Source organism: Vipera ursinii (genome assembly GCF_947247035.1).
Source record: "Vipera ursinii genome assembly, chromosome: 3".
NCBI lineage: Eukaryota > Metazoa > Chordata > Lepidosauria > Squamata > Viperidae > Vipera > Vipera ursinii.
Window position 1 is genome coordinate 64,637,553 of NC_139516.1, and position 20,631 is coordinate 64,658,183.

General features: G+C 38.5%; 1 protein-coding gene across 1 annotated transcript in view; it reads right to left on the bottom strand.

Moving 5' to 3' along the window:
* Positions 1-1,752: 1,752 nt before the first annotated feature.
* The window catches only part of PLPP3 (phospholipid phosphatase 3), an 80,672-nt gene continuing 61,793 nt past the window's right edge, over positions 1,753-20,631 (bottom strand). Inside the window, exons 5-6 of the mRNA XM_083361110.1 lie at positions 14,077-14,253; positions 1,753-3,647 (exon numbers count right to left, since the gene is read on the bottom strand). Of these exons, the coding sequence (XP_083217236.1) occupies positions 3,525-3,647; positions 14,077-14,253 (300 nt within the window). The 3' untranslated portion in view covers positions 1,753-3,524. The remainder of the gene's footprint in view (positions 3,648-14,076; positions 14,254-20,631) is intronic.

Below are 20,631 nucleotides of genomic sequence, written 5' to 3' on the forward strand. Positions count from 1 at the left end.
TATTAAGGACTGTTAAGCAAATCATGTTTGTTAAGTGAATCATGTAGCCATTAAGTGAATCCAGTTTCCCCAATGGGTGTTTTCTGCAGGAAGTCGACAAAAAGGATTGAAAATCGTGACATGACCGCAGGATACTTCAACTAGTCATAAATGTGAGTTGTTAGCAAATGTCCAAATATTGTGATCACACTGCAAGCCACTATTTCTAAGGCCATTGCAACTTTGAATTGAGTACCTGTCATACAGAACACCATTGATTTCATTTGTTAATTCAAAATTGTATTGTCACAGATTGGAGCCAAACAGTATAGACCTGCAGCCAATTTAATGTTTGCTTAGCACATATATGTGATCTTAGGATTTCATTTATTTCATGAATTTATTTATTTAATTTATTCATTGCCCCTCTTGCTGTCATGAGACTTTAGGATGGAAATTACTGGAGTTGACTTAATTTAATCCTCAGGCAACATTTGAGCCACTCTGCTTCCTGAACTACTTTTAAAAATAATAACATAATCCTGCAGTTCAGAAATTTTAGTCATACTATTCTATTCCCATCAATTTACTTAGTTTGTCCTTGGCTTACTTTTCATTTTTCTCTAACAGGCACCCCATCTATCTCTCTTTCAAATACACCCATGCCTCTGTTTTTCTAATTTTTGTTCAGTGCTTTCCCTAAGGCTACTTATAACTCTTGTTTATGATGCCACTTTTGCTACATAAATGTTGTTACTCAAGCAAGAACACTAAAAATGCAGAGAAAGAGGATGGGCAAAGTGGTGTCTGTACATAAGAACAACTGAATTTGGGTGGTTTGTCCATGAAGTAAAAAAAAACATGCAAGTTTGATTTGGACACAGAGTAATCTGAAGCTTTTGTCTTCCAAAAAATGGACTGGTATGCAGGTATTCCAGGAAGAAGTAAGTTGAAAGCTAAGGGTGTTTCCTTGATAATACCACGAATAACATGTTAATAGTTTTAGAAAAGGCAATAATTACATTATACCTTTTCATTAGCATTGAGACATAGGTATCTTGAATTAAACAAACAAGCAAAAAATCTTTTAACCAGAAATTGTATTTTTCTGATCCATGATTAATGTAAAGCAAGGGTGGAGAATCTGCAGCCCTAAGGCTTTAAGGGACCCTCAGAATGATTTCCCAGCTGCTCAGTTCAAATCTCAGTAAGAATGAATGACCCCATCCTTATTCCTTTTCTGTCTGGTTGCAGAATTGGGAGGAAGGAAGAGATAAAGGGATGGATTACAGTAACTGAGAAAGAAAAGCAGATTTTTTTCTGCCAGAAGGAGACAGAATAGAACCTGCCCCATTGGACCTAATATGTCCCACTGCTCTAATCCTGTAGATGACCAGGCTGAGCCTGGAGGGGTCATAAGTCATGAGTCCGTGTGCGCCCACAAGAAAACTAAGTCCAGCCCACCTTGAACGCCTCTCTTTTCTCTTGCTCATTTCTCTTGCCCGCTAATTGATCAGATTATTGCAGAGCTTAAGCTTGCAATAAATCTTTATACTCATCTGAACTGCCAATTTCCCGATTTTCCCAGCTCTTGACAATTCCACCATCAACATCTGTCTCCTGTGCAAGGCAAGCAGGTAAGAATGTAGCCCTTGATAGGAGGGGGAAAAGTTATTTTCCCAGGAAATTGTTATTCGTTCTATAAAGCACATTTACACAGCAATATTTTTGCAAATACAAACTTTAATTCTGTACTCTACAAAAAGTCTTGCATATTCTTTTTACAAAAAAGGAGAAACATTACAAAAATACAGACAATTTAATACAATTTTATATAATTGTCTTTAGTTGTTATTTTCATTAAAATATTGCTACCAAAGAACTACAATATTTTAATCGACTATATAAAAAAAATCAAAACCAATGCTTTCCTTTTAAGCAGCAACATGTAAATAAACACAGGTCAAAACACAGTTTATGATCATAGTGGATATATCTAACATTGTTTGGAAATAATATTTTACATAGTTAATTTGTAATGTTTTATACATTATTTATATAATATTTATATATTTATATATATTTATATGTATAAAAAAACATAGCTTGCTAGAATTGAAATGATAGGACGGATTTTGCATGGCAAAGATGTGCAAAGGCCAGTCTGCTTAGTTAGCCTGCTCAGTCTATTTCTTAAAACAAATTTTAAACACCTGTCTTTCAGAATTTCCTCCCAAAGGCTAGAAATTAGTCCTGCTCTCTCTCATTGCCTGCCCTTGGTTTTCTTGAGAGCTGCACCCCAACCTGGTGCCCTCAATGCATATCTTACAACTCCCTCCATTTCATCCAGCTCTGCCAATCATAATGGGAATTGCGATCCAGCTCACCCTAAGAGCAATACAATGGAGGAAATGCATATAATGAATAGCTACAAATCTCCAGTAATCTTCAGGGCATGGGAAATTCAAGAAGAGCTTTAACTGAATATCAGGATAAGACGGTTCTGCCCAGCAGTCCGTCACCCGCTTGGAGTATTAGTGTTCTGAGTGTCAACCCCAGACCTCATAGTGCTAGTGTACATCAACAAGACTGTCCATACAAAGTAATTTTTTATGAGCAGGGACCGTTCAAAGTACAGTTCCACCATTAGTGGTAGTGGATGGAAGATTTATTGGGCCACTGGGTAAATGCGGGCCAGAGATACTAAACAGGATTATGGAAAATACCTATTAAAAATTTCAGAATTCTGGATATCTTAAATGTCCTGTGGTTTAATTAATCCTATCTATTGTCCAATATTTAGAGATGTTATCACTTGCAAGAGCAAATACTGAATGAATCTTACAGTCAGGGGAATCAGCTGAGTTCTGTTTACCAAGTCAATTTGTTTTATGTCTTAGCAGATAGAAAGTGGTACTATTGTTCAGGGGAATGTACAATAGGAAAAAAAAATTCTAATATTTTACAGGGCATGCTTCATCTAAACCAAAGTAAGTCACAGTATGGAATGGAAAGAACCCAAAATATATAGATATATATAAGAGATTATCCTTAAAAAGTGACCACAATCGATGTCAGTGCTTATTTCTTCTACATAGTGCTATAATTTAGTTAATGAGGGTTTGTCTCTCTACATCCCTGTCCCATTTTCCTAACAGAAAATTACAAATCTTCATAGGAAGGAAGGATGGATGGAAAAGCAAAGAAAACAGAGATGGCCAGTTTCCTAACAATTATTTAGCGTTCATTACAGTATGAACAATTTAGCATTCACTACAACATGAACACTCAGCCAATTGCACATTTAGAAATTCCTGCATGAGTTAACTTGTTTTGTGATTGTTGCCTCTGACTTGGCTGAACAACATCCATTTTATGCAAATGTTGTAAAGAGTAAAAAGGCCACAGAGTAAGACCTTGCGGTCAGGCAAAAGTCTCTCCCTACATTCTACTGTCAGATGAGATTGAGAGCAGCAGGTAGTTGCTGTCAGCAGTCATTTTGCAAAAAACAAAATAAAAAATAACAATTAAAAGACATCAAATGTCTACACCATGTTGTGATGGTTGTTCCTGTCAATGATGTCCACAGGTGATAATATCTCCCTCCGGATGGGAGGAGGCTGCAACACCTTGGCTTTCTGCTTGAAGAGGTCTGAGACATAAAATACCTGTCAATAAAAATAAATATATTTTAAATGAGGTTTTACAAGTTTTACTCCTACTGCATTTGGCTTTAGTCAAATCTCATATTCCTAAAGTGATGATACTACAAAAAATAAAATAAAATAAAATTCCACAGCCTGGTACATTTCAGTTGTGCGAAGTGAACCTTGTTAGAAGAGGTTAAAATAGCTGTTCAGAAGATACAGACCCGTTATGTTGGAGAACTGAGTTAGTGTAACAGAGAACAAGCAAGATACGTACACGCAAACACACAGAAAATACATTTTGGCAACTAAATTCAACATTGCTCCCTTATTTACAAGAATAACCTTTTTCATTCTTGATTATTTTTATTTTATTGGATTAGCCTTTTTTCACACTGTAATTTTCTATTCTACTTTGCTGCATGGAAATACTTAGGCAGAGACTGTACTAAAGTAAGGAATTTTTTGGGGGGAAGGGGTTTGGTAATGTCAAAGTAGTCCAATTTCAGCTTTATTTTTCTAAATCATCACACAAAATCACACCGTCGCACTCCTGGTAATCCAAACTGCTATTAATAAATTTTCCTTAAGAGTCAGTTCTCTGCAATTATTAGTCAGGGACTAGTCTGATGTTTCACCACTTTCCTCTCCCCTCTCCTTCCTCTTCTTCATCGTCTTTTCCTCTCCATTAATATATTAACACTTACTAAGGATGACTGTTCAGTATTTATGGGACAGCATTAAGAGAAATTCCCAGCTACTTTTCCCTGAAATAGCCAATGAGGTAAGCACTGTTACGGATGTGAAAAAGTCTTCGTTTAGCTATTCACAGAGGCAGCCATACAATGAAAAATCCCTGAGAGGAAACTTTAACATCCTCCTCAAATATAGCAGTTGAACATCTTATCAGGCGAACATAATGGGCGTGCTTTTTCTCTTGCAAAATATTATTCTGAGGCCAGAAAGGAAGAGATCCAGACAGCGCCTGGTTCTGCGAATGGCAGAATAAAGTTAATCTCTCTTATAAAGTAATATTCCAGTTATCAAAATCTTCGTCATATGGATGCACTTATGCACTTATTTATAACTTCTGCTGAAAGTAAACGTCTTTCTAAATTGTGGGAGAATTAGACTGATACTGCTCATCAAATCCTATGAGGTTAATGAAGGATCAGAAGCTACAATCAGAGAAATGACGATGACTTATACGATACATATTAAAAAATAGCATACAAGATTGACTGAAGTTTAATAAGACAGGAAGAGTCAGTTTTGTTCAGATTATGAAACTTCTTTCAGGGCTAGGTCCAAGCTCAGCCATCCTCAGTATGCCAGCAAAATATCATTTAATGCCTTCCCAGAGTGGGAAGTCACCAACCACATTACAGATTTAAGAAATGATTCATTTTATGGGATACAAATGTTAAATTGAGACTTCTAGTGGTCTTATAATATTTCTGCAACTAAACATTGCACTGAAGCACAGTTACTTCACTGAGCAATTAAACTTTGTTGTGAAAAAGAGGTAATACAAGCAAAGATCATAGTTAGATTGTAAGATCTTTGGGGGTTCTTTCTTCCTCATTGTCACCCTAAAACTCATTAGTTTGAAATTAAGTTAAATTGTTTGAAATTAGGCCAAATTGGCCTTCCAGAACTTTTTCCCTTTTGCTTTTAAGAAATACATTTTTTCACAATATCCTAAATGCATAGGAGTTTGCTCACTGGCAGAGAAACCCTGTAAGAAAAAGGTCTGTGAACAACTCATAGTTACTCACAAAAGTTAGCTCTGACTAAATTCTATTGAAATCAAAGCACTTGCATAATCATGACCACACCTGCCTACTTACTTTCATTAGCCTGTATGCTGTATGTATACAGTGTATATATAACACATCCTGCCATTCATTCACATTGCTTGTGCTAGAGAAATCTGCTAGATCTGCATTCTGTTTCTTCCTAAAGCGGTTAGAGCAGGGGTGTCAAACTACCGGCCCACAGGCTGGATGCATCATGGCGAAACCGCGCCCACCCCATTGCCAACAATGGGAAAAAAATCGCGATATGTCGGAACACATCACGTGACATAGTGAGTTTGACACCACTGGGTTAGAGCATAAATTGAAGTTGGTGTAGGCAAATATTCAAAGAGTAAGCAACTCTCACTTGTTGGTAACTTCTAAAGAGAACCTTGGTACTAGGTAATAATGAGGCCAAATGCTCTTTATTTTCCTATTTATTTCTTTGTGCTGTTGGCATATTTTATTTTCTCTAGATTTTTAATTGGAAAGGGTAAATTTCATTCAAATTATAACACAACTGTACTGAAAAAGCCTTGGTGGGGCGGTGGTTAGAATGCAGTATTGCAGGCAAACTTTGCCCACATCCTGACAGGGCTCAAGGTTGATTCAATCTTCCATCTTTCCAAAGTCAGTAAAATGAAAACTCAGGTTGTTGGGGGCAATATGCTAACATTGTAAACTGCCCAGAGAGTCTGTAAGGCAATATAGAGTAGCATATAAGTCTAAGTACTATTTATTTATTTATTTTTATTTATTTAATACCATTTATATCCCACCCTTCTCCGAAGACTCAGGGCGGCTTACAATCTAAGCACAAATCAATATGCTTAGCAATAGCCTTCATTCTATGTATATGCCTGCTTATTAGGGCTTTCGGGGGGGGGGGGGCCAAGCGGCATTTTTACAAAGTCAGTTTATTGCCCCCAACAGTCTGGGTCCTCATTTTACCTACCTCGGAAGGATGGAAGGCTGAGTCAACCTTGAGCCTGGTGGGATGCGAACCTGCACTAGTTGCAGGCAGCTGGTGTTACTTAAGGAGGCACTAGCCCACTGCTCCACCAAGGCTCTTGCTATTGTTATTTATAGTCCAGATCAAATGTTCTTGTAGCTTTTTTGCAGTAAACTGCTGAAGGCCTGCCAGAACTTCTTTCTATCTCAGGTATATCCACATTATATATTGAAAACTCCATGACAGATCAATCTGTGCCAGGAGGAATGGTGATCATGCAGTGTAAATGACCAAAGGAGAGATCAGATTCTATTTGTTCCAAATTTTATAAATAAGTAAATGATGGATGGGGTATCATCTTGGCTTCCTTAGCCTTTGTTCTGCAGTTCATGGTTTGTGTGGCTTTATATAAGATTCTGGGTAGCAATAGCATTAATTCTCTTTTAAACTGCATCTTGCGCTTTAGTGAAGACTTGAGGTTATACAGACCCATACAGAAAGCATAAAACATGACCTTCCAAGGTTGGAAAAGTTCATGCTTTGTATGTGGAATGCAAAAAACGTAAGATAAATCCACAAGGTACTTTCGATTGGACTTTCATTTCTTGTGGAAGGTGCTCTTCACCATAAATATTTGCTGTACAAAGTCATTTGAAATAAATAGATATTTGAAAAACTTTTATTCGGTCAGGAATACTTAAGGCAATACCTGAAAATAGTCTAAGATGGTCAGATTCCTGACCTCCCTCATTTTCTAATTACATAAGTAATACCGTCTGCTAAAACTGAATGTAAAATGTATTTTGATTTTAGCAATTCTCAGTATATTTATGTTACAGAGAATTCAAGTAAGTTTCAGCTGCTGAAATACAAATATTATATTGTTTTTTTTCAGTTGGGGAAATTAATCAATCAATTCCACCCAATACTAGAGCGTTTGAATACCAATGAGAAAAAAATCAAATGCTAGGACATCACAACTTTCTTGTGGAAAAACATTATACAACAAATAATAAATCACTAGACCCATATCCTATTTATTGGCTTAGCAATAGGTGGATAGAGACTGATTTGCATGTGATTGACTGATGGATGGATGGGTGGATGAACTGATTACATGCCATCATTGTTTTTAATTCTTACCTACCACATAGATAGATTTTCTCCATAACGGTCTGTCCCTAACCTGTTCTTTCAGGTTTCCCAACAGTGTACTCATTGATACTGTAATTGTATCTATCCTCCTTGCTGCTGGCTATCATTTTATTTTTCCTTTCATTTTTCCTACTATTAAAGCCTTATAAATGATCAAATCAGTTCTTTGACTTTTCAGAGAAAAGAGACTGCAGTGCATATTGTCTCATAGCTCCTGCTGTTAAAATGGCTTCACAAGCCAAGACTTTACCACCAAGCTGTTTATATCAGGATTCTTGACTTGTTCCTCTAAAACATGCCAGAAATCCAAAGTGGAAAGAATCTGTTTATTTTTTACTTTAGAAGATAACTCAAATAATTCAGTCTGGATGTAAATTTAGTTTTTGCTGTTTGGGGAGGGGGTTAGTTTAGCAAAAGCAGCTAAATAAAAGTCAGTTGGATGGGCACAGTGCAGCAAACAAAATTCTTAAGGTGACGGATCATCAATGAAAGATCCAGTTCAAGGCATGGGTCTGATTCCCTATGCAGCTGAACAACAACAACCAGAACAAATCTATTATAAACAACACAAAAGCTCTTTTCCATCAAACCCACCCTACCCTATCACAAAAGGTTATGGAACAATAACCCCATATTGACACCAGACTGCCAACGTCCAACATTGGCAACGAGACAATTAAGAGTGTCAGATTTTACTTTACTGACTTAGGAAAACAGAAAGTTCTCGAGTTCATAAATCTTCTTCTGTGAAACATTTTATGTATCAGTTTCAGATTGGGAACGGGGAGAGAGAAAGAGAATAAAAACAGGACAAGCAAGAAGTAGTTTGGCTGTACAGACTTTTAGCAATAGGAGGGGGAAAAACACGATAGCCAGTTCTGTACCTGGGTCTCACTCTCCAGTTAGAATTAAAAAGATGGTAATTGTAATTCTGTATAATTCTATTATATAGAAGATAAAACAGACCAAGGGCAGAGATACAATCTGAAACCGGAGAAATCCATTCAAGGCATGAAGAAATAAACATAAACACTGATGAGATAGGTGGCACCATAAATCAAATAAATACATGAATAAAATATTATTCCTGCAACAACTGAATGACTGGCATATTCTGTAGCCATGAAATCATGGGAGGCCCTAGAAAATTGCTGACCATCCCTCTTCTAAGTTTCCTTTCCTTTGGTCATCCCTGTCGTTGCAAGGCTGGGCTAATAGTGACAAATGCTTTCTCCGTATCCTGGCTCAGGCCTTATGCATATAGAAGAGGATCTGGGCAGGGTAAAAATGATTGGGGTGAAAAAGGAAAGAGCCATCCATGTGCTTAATATTTGAGCAGACAGCTGTTTCCTCTGGCCTCTACCTCGTCACAGGAAAGTCAAGGCAAAGTAGCCAAACCCTCTTCTGCCTCAGTAAACTAGGCCATCTGTTAACTGCTCAGGAAAAGTATGTTGGATTTGTAACTTGTCACTGCACAGGAAACAGTGAAACTGTCCTTCTCTTCTATTGTCTGCCTAAAGTGGTTCACTCTGTGCCATGAGATCATCAATAATTCGATATACCTTTAATTCTATGCTTCATCTAGGGCAGAGAACAAAACTATGAGAAAATTTTAAAAATTTGATACTCCAAATTTGGTGTCTACAGTGATACTGATAAGGATCCTAAGCCTCTGTTCCCCATCTGTAAGACAACTGGGCGTTTATTAAGTATAGGATTATAACAACCCCTAGTTACAAATTCCAGGTTCGTAAAGGCAAAATGGTGGTTCTTCAGCTCTTCTTTCACCCAGAGGTGAAAGAATTAACACAGAGAGAGGATGATGATGCACACACTTGTTAATCGGAGTTCTTGATTAAGTCTCTTCTCATATGAACACATCCTGGTTCACTCTTTTTTAAAAAAAAAAACCCAATGAAAAAGCCTGAAATTAGTTCAATGACATATACAATGCTATCAAATATAAACATGATGTGAATGCTTACACAGCTGCATTCCCTCATAAATAGCTATGGAAAATGGGAATCAAATCATTTCTGGATTGTTGTGTCTGGGAAGAAATTGAATATTTAAAGAGATAATTTCAGGGAACTAGAAGCTGAGTTAATGGAAGAATGGTTGGAAAAGCAAGACATATTAGTTTGATAAGAAAAAAACCTGAGATATATAATGTATTTTTCAAATATTTGAAAGGATACTTCATGAAACACAATCTCTCTCTTTCCTCAATTCTTAGGACAAAGGTGAGGAACTATGGCCCCCTTATGACTTGGGGACTTCAACTCCCAGAATTGAGAAGAATCCCCACTCCTGCCTTAGGATATAGAACAGTGAAGGTGAACCGGTCCTGCCCGGCCCCCACTCCAGCCCCATCACCCCCTCCCCGTCCTCCCTGCCACGCCCCATCCCACCCCCACTCCGCCCATATGCAGGGTTACCCACCACCTCCATGACCTGCCACAGATTGCCCAGGCGTCCCAGCAGTGCCATGGCGGCCATGCCCTCTGCCCGTACCCCATAGCATCAACTGTGCGTGATGGCAGAGTCTTGTCCCCACTGCCATGTCCTTGGCTGCGCTGATCCGCGCAGACCGTGCTCAGGGGCGACTCTCCTCCGGGTGGGGCTGCTGGTGAGGAGGGGGCTGTGGGGGGAGGTGAGGCTGGGGCAATGGCGCGTGTGCCCACACAGAGGGCTCTGAGTGCCACCTCTGGCACGTGTGCCATAGGTTCGCCACCACTGATATAGAATAAATTATTTTGTAACAGGAAGTTAAATTTCAATTGTTGGGGGGAAGCTTTTTTTAACAATAAATGCAGTTCAACAGTGAAACTAATTAATCAAGTAAGTGGTAAACTCCTATCAAGCAGACCTAGGAAACATCATGGCATAAAATGCTACTTCATTAGCCCCCTTATTTCCTGCTCAAAGCAGCTACGGGGAAAAAACCCCAAACAAGTTGCATTCAGCAAAGCTGCTCTATATGGCACATGAGAAGGGTGAAGGAAAGAGAGAAAATATTCAGTAGCTTTCGAAAGTGTTTAATCTTTTAGGAAAGAAGAAAAAAAAACCATTGTAATCATTTATGGATTCACCTATGTGAATTATGCATGGGGCCAGGTTGTTTGCAGGACCCCTTTCCCCAATTACATCTGCCTGCCTGTCCCATCAGATTCAGCAGAAGAGGTATGCTATGGGTCCCCTCTGCTGGGAGCTACAGAGTGGGAACCAGGATACGGGCCTTTTATGAAACATCCTGCTCCCAAAATGAGGCTGGCTCCCTGTTGATTTTCCGAAAGGAAGGCCCTCAAAATCTGGTTATGCCAGCAGGCCTGGGGCCCCAGCTACATATTGAGCGGCTCCATTGTTGTTGACATCTGCTGTCCTTAGTGTATAATCACATTTTTTGATAATAATTGTTTGTTATATAATACTGTTTTATGGCTTTTATTCAACTCTGCTCAGAGTCACCCTCTTCACGAGATATTAATTTGACGAATGAATGAATAAATAAATAAAATAAACTATGCTGGTAATATGCCCAGTTTGGCCCAAATTCAAAGAAAGTTTTTTTTTCTTTTTTTCAAACACTAAACATGCCTTTGGAGGGAAATGCAGAAAACAGCTGTTTCACATGAGTTTCAGCATTGTACATTACACCTGAAAGGCTAGAGGTCACTTGGCATTTATATATTTTCATTTCCCCAGCATTATATACAGAAATCCCACATTTGTTTTCTTGGTTTAAGAGTGCCCTTCCCTTTCTTGCTTGGCTTTACCAAGGCCAACGTAATCCAATCTACTGAGAAGTAAACCTCCTCCCTTTTTCCTTTTTCCCTTTTCCCAAGGCCCATTCTTGGCTGCTAATGTGTTCAGCTAATATAATGGCTCAACAGTAAGCAGTAAGTGCAAGAGAGATCTTGGAGTCTTAGTGGACAATCACTTAAATATGAGCCAGCAGTGTGCAGCAACTGCCCAAAAAAGCCAATGCCGTCCTAGGCTGCATTAACAAAGGGATAATATCAATGTGAAGTGCTAATATTACTTTATAATACTCGGTCAGACCACACTTGGAGCATTGCATCCAGTTTTGGTCACAATGACATAAACAACATATTGAGACTCTGGAAAAGGTGCAGAGAAAAGCAACCAAGATGATTAAGGGACTAGAGACTAAAACATACGAAGAATGGTTACAGGAACTAGGTATGTCTAGTCTAATGAAAAGGACCGGGGGATATGATAGCACTGCTCCAATATTTGAAGGGCTTCTATAAAGACAAAGGGGGTCAAACTATTTTAAAAGGTAAAGGTAAAGGTTCCCCCGCACATGCGGGCTAGTCGTTTCCGACTCTAGGGGCCGGTGCTCATCTCCGTTTCAAAGCCGAAGAGCCAGCGCTTGTCCGAGGACGTCTCCGTGGTCATGTGGCCGGCATGACTAGACACCAAAGGCGCACGGAACGCTGTTACCTTCCCACCGTAGAGGTCCCTATTTTTCTTCTTGCATTTTTACCTGCTTTCGAACTGCTAGGTTGGCAGAAGCTGGGAGGAGTAACAGGCGCTCACTCTGTTACGCGGCACTCGGGATTCGACCCGCCAAACTGCCGACCTTCTGATCGACAAGCTCAGCGTCCTAACCCGCTGAGCCACTGCGTCCCTCAAACTATTTTACAAGGCACCAAAATGTAAGACAAGAAACAACGGTTGGAAACTAACCAAGGAGAGAAGCAACCTAGTGGTGAGAGCAATTAACCAATGCTTGCCTTCAGACGTTGTGGGTTCTCCATCACTGAAGACTTTGAAAAAAAGACTGGACATTTGTCTGAAATGATATAGGGCCTCCTGCTTGAGCAGGGTTTGGACTAGTAGACCTCCAAGGTCTCTTCCAACTCTTGTTATTCTGTTATATTGTTATAATGATATTTATACCAATCTTCAAAACACAGTATATTGTTTTTCATTCTCTGCTAAACTTCTGAGTCTCTTTCACCTCCACGTACATAACTGCTGCTTGATAGTATTCAGATGTCTCTCCCCATGCAATCCATCATGAGCTTCTAAGACTGGGATGCTGTCTATTATTCCCAATTTAGTTGGCAGAAGTATTAATCAGGGTATCTAGTATGAAACCTGCCTGTGGGCCACAACAATTTCTTAGCATATTGATTGCAGTGGCAGTGTCCCAGATATCAATGCCCTGTAACCACAGATGTCTGGTAGAAGCGATAACAACAAACTGACATTGGATGTGTCATGATGTACAGTAAGTACATAATCTACATCATGTCATCCTGATGCACACAATATCACCTTTGCTTTTCAGCTGACACTCAAGACTATAACCAGTGTATTAAAATCCTATAGCTCTTTTTCTCGTCTTACAGTAACAAGTCCTATAGTTTTTGATGACTGATTTCATAACACAAGTAGGCTTATCCCACATTAACATTTAGACTGGAATAAAGAAAAATCCAATTTCAATATTTTATCACTTTAAATGATGCACTCTGCTATAAGTTTAGCATTTCAACAAATTTGGGTAAACCAACTTCCAAAAACTAATCAACACTTTGCGAGAATGTGAACCTAAGGCTTTCAAGTTTCTTTATAGGAGGGCTGTAGTACCTGGAATTCACGTCAAGCTCCCAAAAGCCACAAGAGTGGCTCTGAGCCCTTCCAACAGTTGCGACTGAATTACAATTTTAATTCAATGTCAAATTCATAGGAAGTAATTATGTTAATTGTATTTAATTAATGAAGTTAAATTTAATTTAAATTAAATAGATTTCATGTTTTAAAAATGCATCCTTGATTTACACAGAGGAAAGCAGTATTACAAAAGCCAATTTTGAAAGACTCCACCTCTGAGGTCTCTTCAAGTGTATGGTGGCAGATACTTTTAAAAATGTAAAACAACTTGCAATGTAGGTGTCATAAGGAACACTTTTCCTTACACAAGCATGCTCAAATGATAAGCTCATATGCTGTAGCTTGCTTCCAGGTCCCATCATGATCAGGGATAAGAAAGACAATATCTAGCAGACGGAAAAATCCTGTCTAGGAACATTTGCCAAGAGCTAACTTTATTATTATGTAAAACCTGTTATAATGTCCCGGTTCTTCCAGCTTTGTGTATTTATCTTAGACATATTTTAAGAAATCTTGTCGGTCACTTCCTTGCTTGCAGATTTTAATCAATTCCGTTTCTAAGTGTTATTACTGTTTAGTTTATTTTACTGCTTAGATTGTTAGTGTTTTACTAGATTCTCAGATGTAGTGTAGTATAAAAATCTTCTACATACACAAACAAACCAAGTGTCTCGCTAGCAGTGTCTCCCTGTTGGATATATATTCCACACACTGCGATGGAGATAAAATCCTTATATATGGTGCTTAAATAGTAATGTTTGTTTTATGTGCCATATTACAATTCCTGGTTAAATGGAGTCCTGTTGCAGTCTCTACTATGGAACAGAGTACAGTTTTGTTACAAGTAACATTTACAGATATTTATTGAAATAATAATCTGGCAATATAGAAGACTTACTATACAATATGCCACCAGGGCTCCTTGTGTAAAGCCTGCCAGTACATCTGTGGGGTGATGTTTGTGGTCCGACACACGAGAAAGTCCTGTGTAAAATGCCATCATGATCAGCGTGAACTGCAGCAAGGGGCGAAGCAGGCGGGCTCCTTTCCAAGTAAATCTGGCTTGTAGGTACAACTGTAATAACAAAGAAAGCAGCAGAAAAGTACAATGATACTGTCCTGAAAACAAATGACACTGTCACAACCTTCCTCAGTATTTTTATTTATTTTTTATTTTAATTCCATTTATATCCCACCCTTCTCCAAAGACTCAGGGCGGCTTACAAGCTTAGCAGTAGCCTTCATTCTATATATATGCCTGCTTATTAGGGCTTTCACACACACCCCAGCGGCATTATTACAAAGTCAGCTTAATTGCCCCCAACAATCTGGGTCCTCATTTTACCCACCTCGGAAGGATGGAAGGCTGAGTCAACCTTGAGCCTGGTGGGACTCGAACCTGCACTAATTGCAGGCAGCTGGTGTTACTTAAGGAGGCATTAGCCCACTGCTCCACCAAGGCTCAAGTATGAAGCTACCAAAAGCCAGTTCTCTCTGTACAGAAGCTAATACTAAATACTGGGGCACCGATTTCATCTTGCTACTGATTTCATTTACCCGACCTGCAGTATTGCATTTTGGGCATACTAGGCTACAACTCCCATTGAACCTAGCAAGTGTGTCATTGGAGAAAGCTGATACAGACAAACAAAAATACAAGACTGATAATATTTTTTTTTTCTGTGTGAGAGTATCTATGCCAGTAAGCATCACATCACCTGGCAGACAACTCTTTAACTCATGGCTGCTGGGAACTGTAGTCAGCAATATCTGGAAGATGACAGGCTCGCCCAATCTTTATGCAAGTTAATTTCTCTTTAGGGGGAAATTGCCTTACAGAGCCACATTTCATCTGGTTCTAATTTAGATTAAAAATCTGAAAGTTCAAACTGTGCATAGCAAATTACGTTGTCTTCCCTGGAACGATTCTAATAAACTTTACTGGGTAACCCTGAGTCTCATTCTAATAATTACAAGGATACTATTTCACTTTTTCCAGATTATAATATTTCCTTTTTGTCATTTTTCCTCTTGGATTAAATATCCCACACTTAAGAACTTCTTCATAAGAAAGGTGCCCTAATCCTTTTGCCTTCCCTTTTTCTGTGCTCTGTAAAAGTCAACAAAGCTCTTTCAAAACTGGCTGCTGGGTATCTTAAAAATACTTCCACTGTGTAGTTTCTAACATTGTGAAGTCATATGTTTGATTTTCACCCCTTTTCTAGTTTTGCCTGAAATTCAAGTTCGATAAGAGTTGCTTTGTGAATTCGACTTTAAGACTTCTTAAACATAAATTTTTTTAGTGAAAAATGACATCTTTGCTGCCGAGGTGGAGCAGAAACTTATAAATATGCACAGACATATACTCAGATGAAAACTGAGGGTGTGACCCGAGATGAAGTAGCTGAATGAGGTCAAATGGGCACTTGTCCCCTGCCTCGCCCCTCCCCACTTATCCTGATCCAGTTTCCTCTCAAAAGCTGAGGGCACAGCCTATTTCTCAGGTTCCTGTGGGAACCAGGGAGGCAAAAAAAGGAAAGAGGCTGCAGGAAACACATAGACGTCTACTCACAAATCAAAGAAGCTGGTAGCTGACCCAACCCAAAAGCCAGGGTGTGGAGAATGTAGGCCTGACTGAATACCCCATCAGCTACTGCCTTCCTGTGCATAGGAAGCAAGGAATGGGATGTGACAAGGTCACAGAAATGTCCTGTGTAGGATCTGAGCTGTAATATTGATTGAAGGAATTGAACTGTTACGTTAACACCTACAAGAGTGCATAAAAAATCCTGCATATTTGCTGAAGCTTAAGATTAATAAGAAGATATCCAACAAGAGTTTCTGATTCCCTAAACATGACATGGAATCAGATTCTTTGCCAGGACATAATTACTGAACGGCATTGGTTAAATTTTGAGGTTGCACTTGCTTTTTGTGACTAGGGAACCCTTGCCTGAATCCTAAGCACACATGTTGAAACCCCAGCCTCTCAAACCTTCCTTAGAAGAATGCTCATTTGATACAATTTTCTGTATTCTGTGGGTAAAATCTAGCTCACATCCAGTCCTGACCAAAGTATCTATGGTTGAGTACAGTGGGTATAATTCTCGGGTGGGTGTGTGGAATTTAAAGCCTTCCCATCTAAGTTTATCTCCTAGATCAGAGGTCCCCAACCTTTTGAGCACCAGGGACTGGTTCCGTAGAGAGACGTTTTTCTGTGGACCGGAGGAGGCGTGGTTTTGTGTGCTGCCTGCATCCCATGGATGAGGCTTCACTTATTTGTGTGGACCAGTTGTTGGTATGCTGTGGCCCGCTACTGGTCCACAGACCGGGGATTGGGGACCCCTGTCCTAGATTAATGGAAGTGCTCCCATATCTCTAGAGCGGAGTTGCCCACAATTGCCCCCAAATACCCTCCCCCTGAATTACTTCTATTAACACAATGGGTCCAATTGTGTGGCATCCTACAAGTAACATGCATTCTTACAATGAAAAGTTATTTAAGGTAAGCCCGGCCCTACATTAGATCTTGTTCTTCTTTGATAATGTTAGTATGATTACGAGTGCATTACCACGGTAAAAAAGTGGGTATGAAGAAAATGCTTAAAACTTTTTCTAGCAATAACCCAGATCAGATGTACATGTCTGACTGATAAAAGTCAGACAGGTTGACCAGGTTGAGAAGAAGCCCAGTGTCTGAAGCCCATTTTTACCCATTCTTACCTGGTATATTACAACTGTTTTGGGGGCTTTGGAACAGAGAAGAGCAACCTACTGTTGCTAGAAAATGGGAATAGTTCATTAAAAGCCCTTCCCTGAAACGTTACGTCTAGTGGGACCTAGGAAGCGTGATTTTTTTTGTAGCAGCTATACCCTTGGAAACTCCTTTCCTTGTGGACCCCTCAGATGTTCACCCTTTTCTCCTTTGAGAAGGCTGTAAAAAGCTGGATATGCCCCCTGGCACTAGGATAGGGTAAGATAGAAAACTGAAGGTGGAGGCATCAGAGAATGGCCGAAATGAGTTTTTTTAATGGTTTTTACTCATTCTTGGTTTTACTGTTATTTGAGCCACCCAGAATTGTGTTCTAAGGTACCTTTTAGATTAATAGAACAACAGTATTCCACCAATAAGGGCAATTTTGCTACTGAAGTGCTCTGAAATAGAAAACTAAAGCCAGTGAAATTTTACCCTCAACATGTCTTTTAAAATTAAGCTTTAAGATGAATGTTAACATTTTAATATGTATATGCATACCCTTTTCTGATGAAAAGATAATGTCTGGCTTGTAACCAGTATTTTTGTTATATTATATAGGAGTGGTTACCCATAGAATCAAATTCCCAACAATTTTTCAGATATGTCTCAAAATATGACATGGTAACAAATTTGCAAAAAGCCCTCCTAGGAAAACAGAAACAGAAGCTGGTTTTATCACAGATGAACACAGGCAAAAATCTGTATCTAATTTTCTTATGATCAAATGCTGTAAAAACAGCAGGTTTCTCCCAGACGTTTACTAAACATGAAGGGTTAATTAATTGGGTTCTTGCTAACCAAATCTTCCCCCATCTCATTCATGATCCATTCTGACATTGCCATCCTATCCTTACTTCTTAAAAGCTTTCATTATAAAGTGAAACCAAGCTAAAGAAAACAAATCTTTGTTTTTTTAAAAAAATACTAAAGTTGTTTTTATAGAGAATTATATACCGTCTATGGTTTTTTTTAGTAAAGTCTCCAACTCAGTCAGAGGAGGTTTATAGAGGCGCCAAGGTGGTGTTTGGATAGTAACAAAACATTGAACAACTACAGCGACAGACCAATGGACAGCCATGGGAAAAACAGCCTCCAATAGCGTGGACTAGAAAAGTGTGACAAAACCAAGAGGGAGGGAAGAAAGCATTGACCCGGTGACCATCGGGTGCAAGAGCTGCTGAAAAACCATACAAGTATTAAATTCTGGCAACAGCGGCAACACCACATAACCAACAGCTCTGGGGGAATATGCAGTACCGCCATTGCCAGGGGACTTCCAGTGATGTCAGAGGGAATAGACTGTGGTCAGCCAAAGATCCTAAGCAAATAAAAATGAGGTATCCGTGTTTCTTCAGCAAGTTACAGAACAGCAGGAGGAAACTATTAATAGTTGATCATATTTGTACTTTTCGGAATATAATTGTATAAAAAAAATGCTGCTCATTCCAGGCTGTAACCCAAACTCTGTTTCTAAATTCACTACCTAAATGTCATTTTTTTGCTATTTACGGTAGTATTAGTGAAGACATATGTTCTGAAGCTTGTGCACGTCAGATTAACTTTTTGCTTATTTGTCTTGGCTGAGCAAAAGCATTTTTAGATACTCCATATCACTAAACGGAGATGACTTTGTGCTATTGGAATCGCTAAGAAGGATGGAGGAATGGAGGGACTCAACCCAAACTGCACATCCTCCTCTGATTTGATAACTGGAGATATATCTTATAACAACATTTCAATTAGTCAAACAGTACTTTATATGTCTTCTTATTTATCTCCAAAAACAACATTACCTTGTATTCTAAACCATCCCATCATACACACACAAACACACACAAAATGAGTGATGAGGCTGATGGGGTGGGTGGCTTAGCATACAATGTTGTTTCTGTAAATGAATAAGAAGACATATCAAGTACTACTTGATTAATTGGAATGTGGTTATAAAATTGATTCATAGTTTTTTATGAATCATAGCAAAGATTAACATCTTACAAATGAGTATCAGAATTTGGCCATGCTCAGATCGATTAGAAAAATGCAAGAGGGGAAGACTAAAATGTTTCCTTTTTTGAATTTGTGCTTTGAAATCAGTCACCAATGTTTATCTAATTAATAATACATTGGCCATCATCCTACTGAAATATAATTTTAGGTCTGCTCTGGTAGCTAAAAATAAATATCAAACAATCCTAGAAATTCCAACTATTAAATATTAAAGGTATACGAGAGTTGATTTTCTAATTCATCGTGCACAATTAAATATATGTCAGCAGTGCTACATAAGAAAGCAATCCAATGACTATTTTCAAACTGTTGGAGCATACATGGTCTCTGTGGGTAACATTATATACTTGATTTATAATAAATAGCAAAAGTCTGGCAAACATTAAGGCAATAATTGATGTTAAGGAAGACAAAGGGAATATGTAGCGTTTGAAGACTGGCATAGTTGTATCAGAACAAGCAGGACATTAAGGCTAAAATAAACTTTGGTCCAACAAATTCTAACACGGGCAGGCAACCTATTGATATTTTGTCACATTTCTAATTGTTGTGCATGCTAAATACCACAATGATAGGATCTCATTATATCTATGGACATAACTGGAAGTATTTTCCTAAAATGTTGAGGGGATTTTCTTTTTTCTCTTTATTTTATCAACTATGCTATATCCAACTGGGGATTATATTAATTTCTTCTTTTTGCTCCACTAAAAAAGGACATTTAACTGTGGGGCAATTTATCAGCAAGGGGGACCTTGGTGCTGAAAAAGAGGAGAGGGGATCAAGGGTTATGTGGTCCTGGGACTTCTGGTTATCCAACCCCATTCTAACTTTTTTCCTCCTTTCTGAGGTAAATCTACAGAAGTTGAGATTTTGAACTCGCTGCAGAACTACTGATTTATACAGTATAAAGGCACAATGTAACATTCTTTCATGTGTATAAACAATAGTCACATAATAAAGTTATCATATTTATTCAATGATACATCTGGAAATGAAATTTAGATATTATTCTCTGTAAGAAAAGTATAAGGCTTACAACTTGGAGCTAATTCCCAACAGAGTTAAAGGGCATCAAGTTAGTAAAGTTGGCCTATATTGAACCCATCATAGGGAACCACTACACCTGATTCTTCAATCATTGTGCTGTTCTTGAGTTTAGAAATATAGTTTCAATTTCAAAGCACCAGACACAGAAGTCTATTAGCCAAATATTTCTGGTGCACCTATTTACAAGTTTAATATAGACATTCTGGCATGAAATTTCTGCAAAAATAGCTAACTTTATCAGATAAGATCTTCTTTTAGTTTTGGACTACTGTTTTATTACCATGAGATGATAATACAAAATCCATGCACCCAACTAAAATGAATTTTAAAGGTCCAAGTGCAAAAAGTACCTGATGTCAGTGTCTCCTTAGCAACAACACTGTATCTTAAAAAAAAATCTCCGCAGATCAAAGAAAGGAATGAATTATCTGCTAGTCTGCATTATTTCTCAACTCTTTTTATATGGATGTTATGAGATGTGCAGCCCAAAGGAGAACAAATTAATCAGGGCTTGGTTTTATATTCACAGATAATAAAGGCTAATTTATTTCCACATAACAATAGACCAACATGTTAAAAATATGTGCCTGAGATAGTGTCTTATAGCAACAAACCGTATTCAGATATACAGGCATTTGC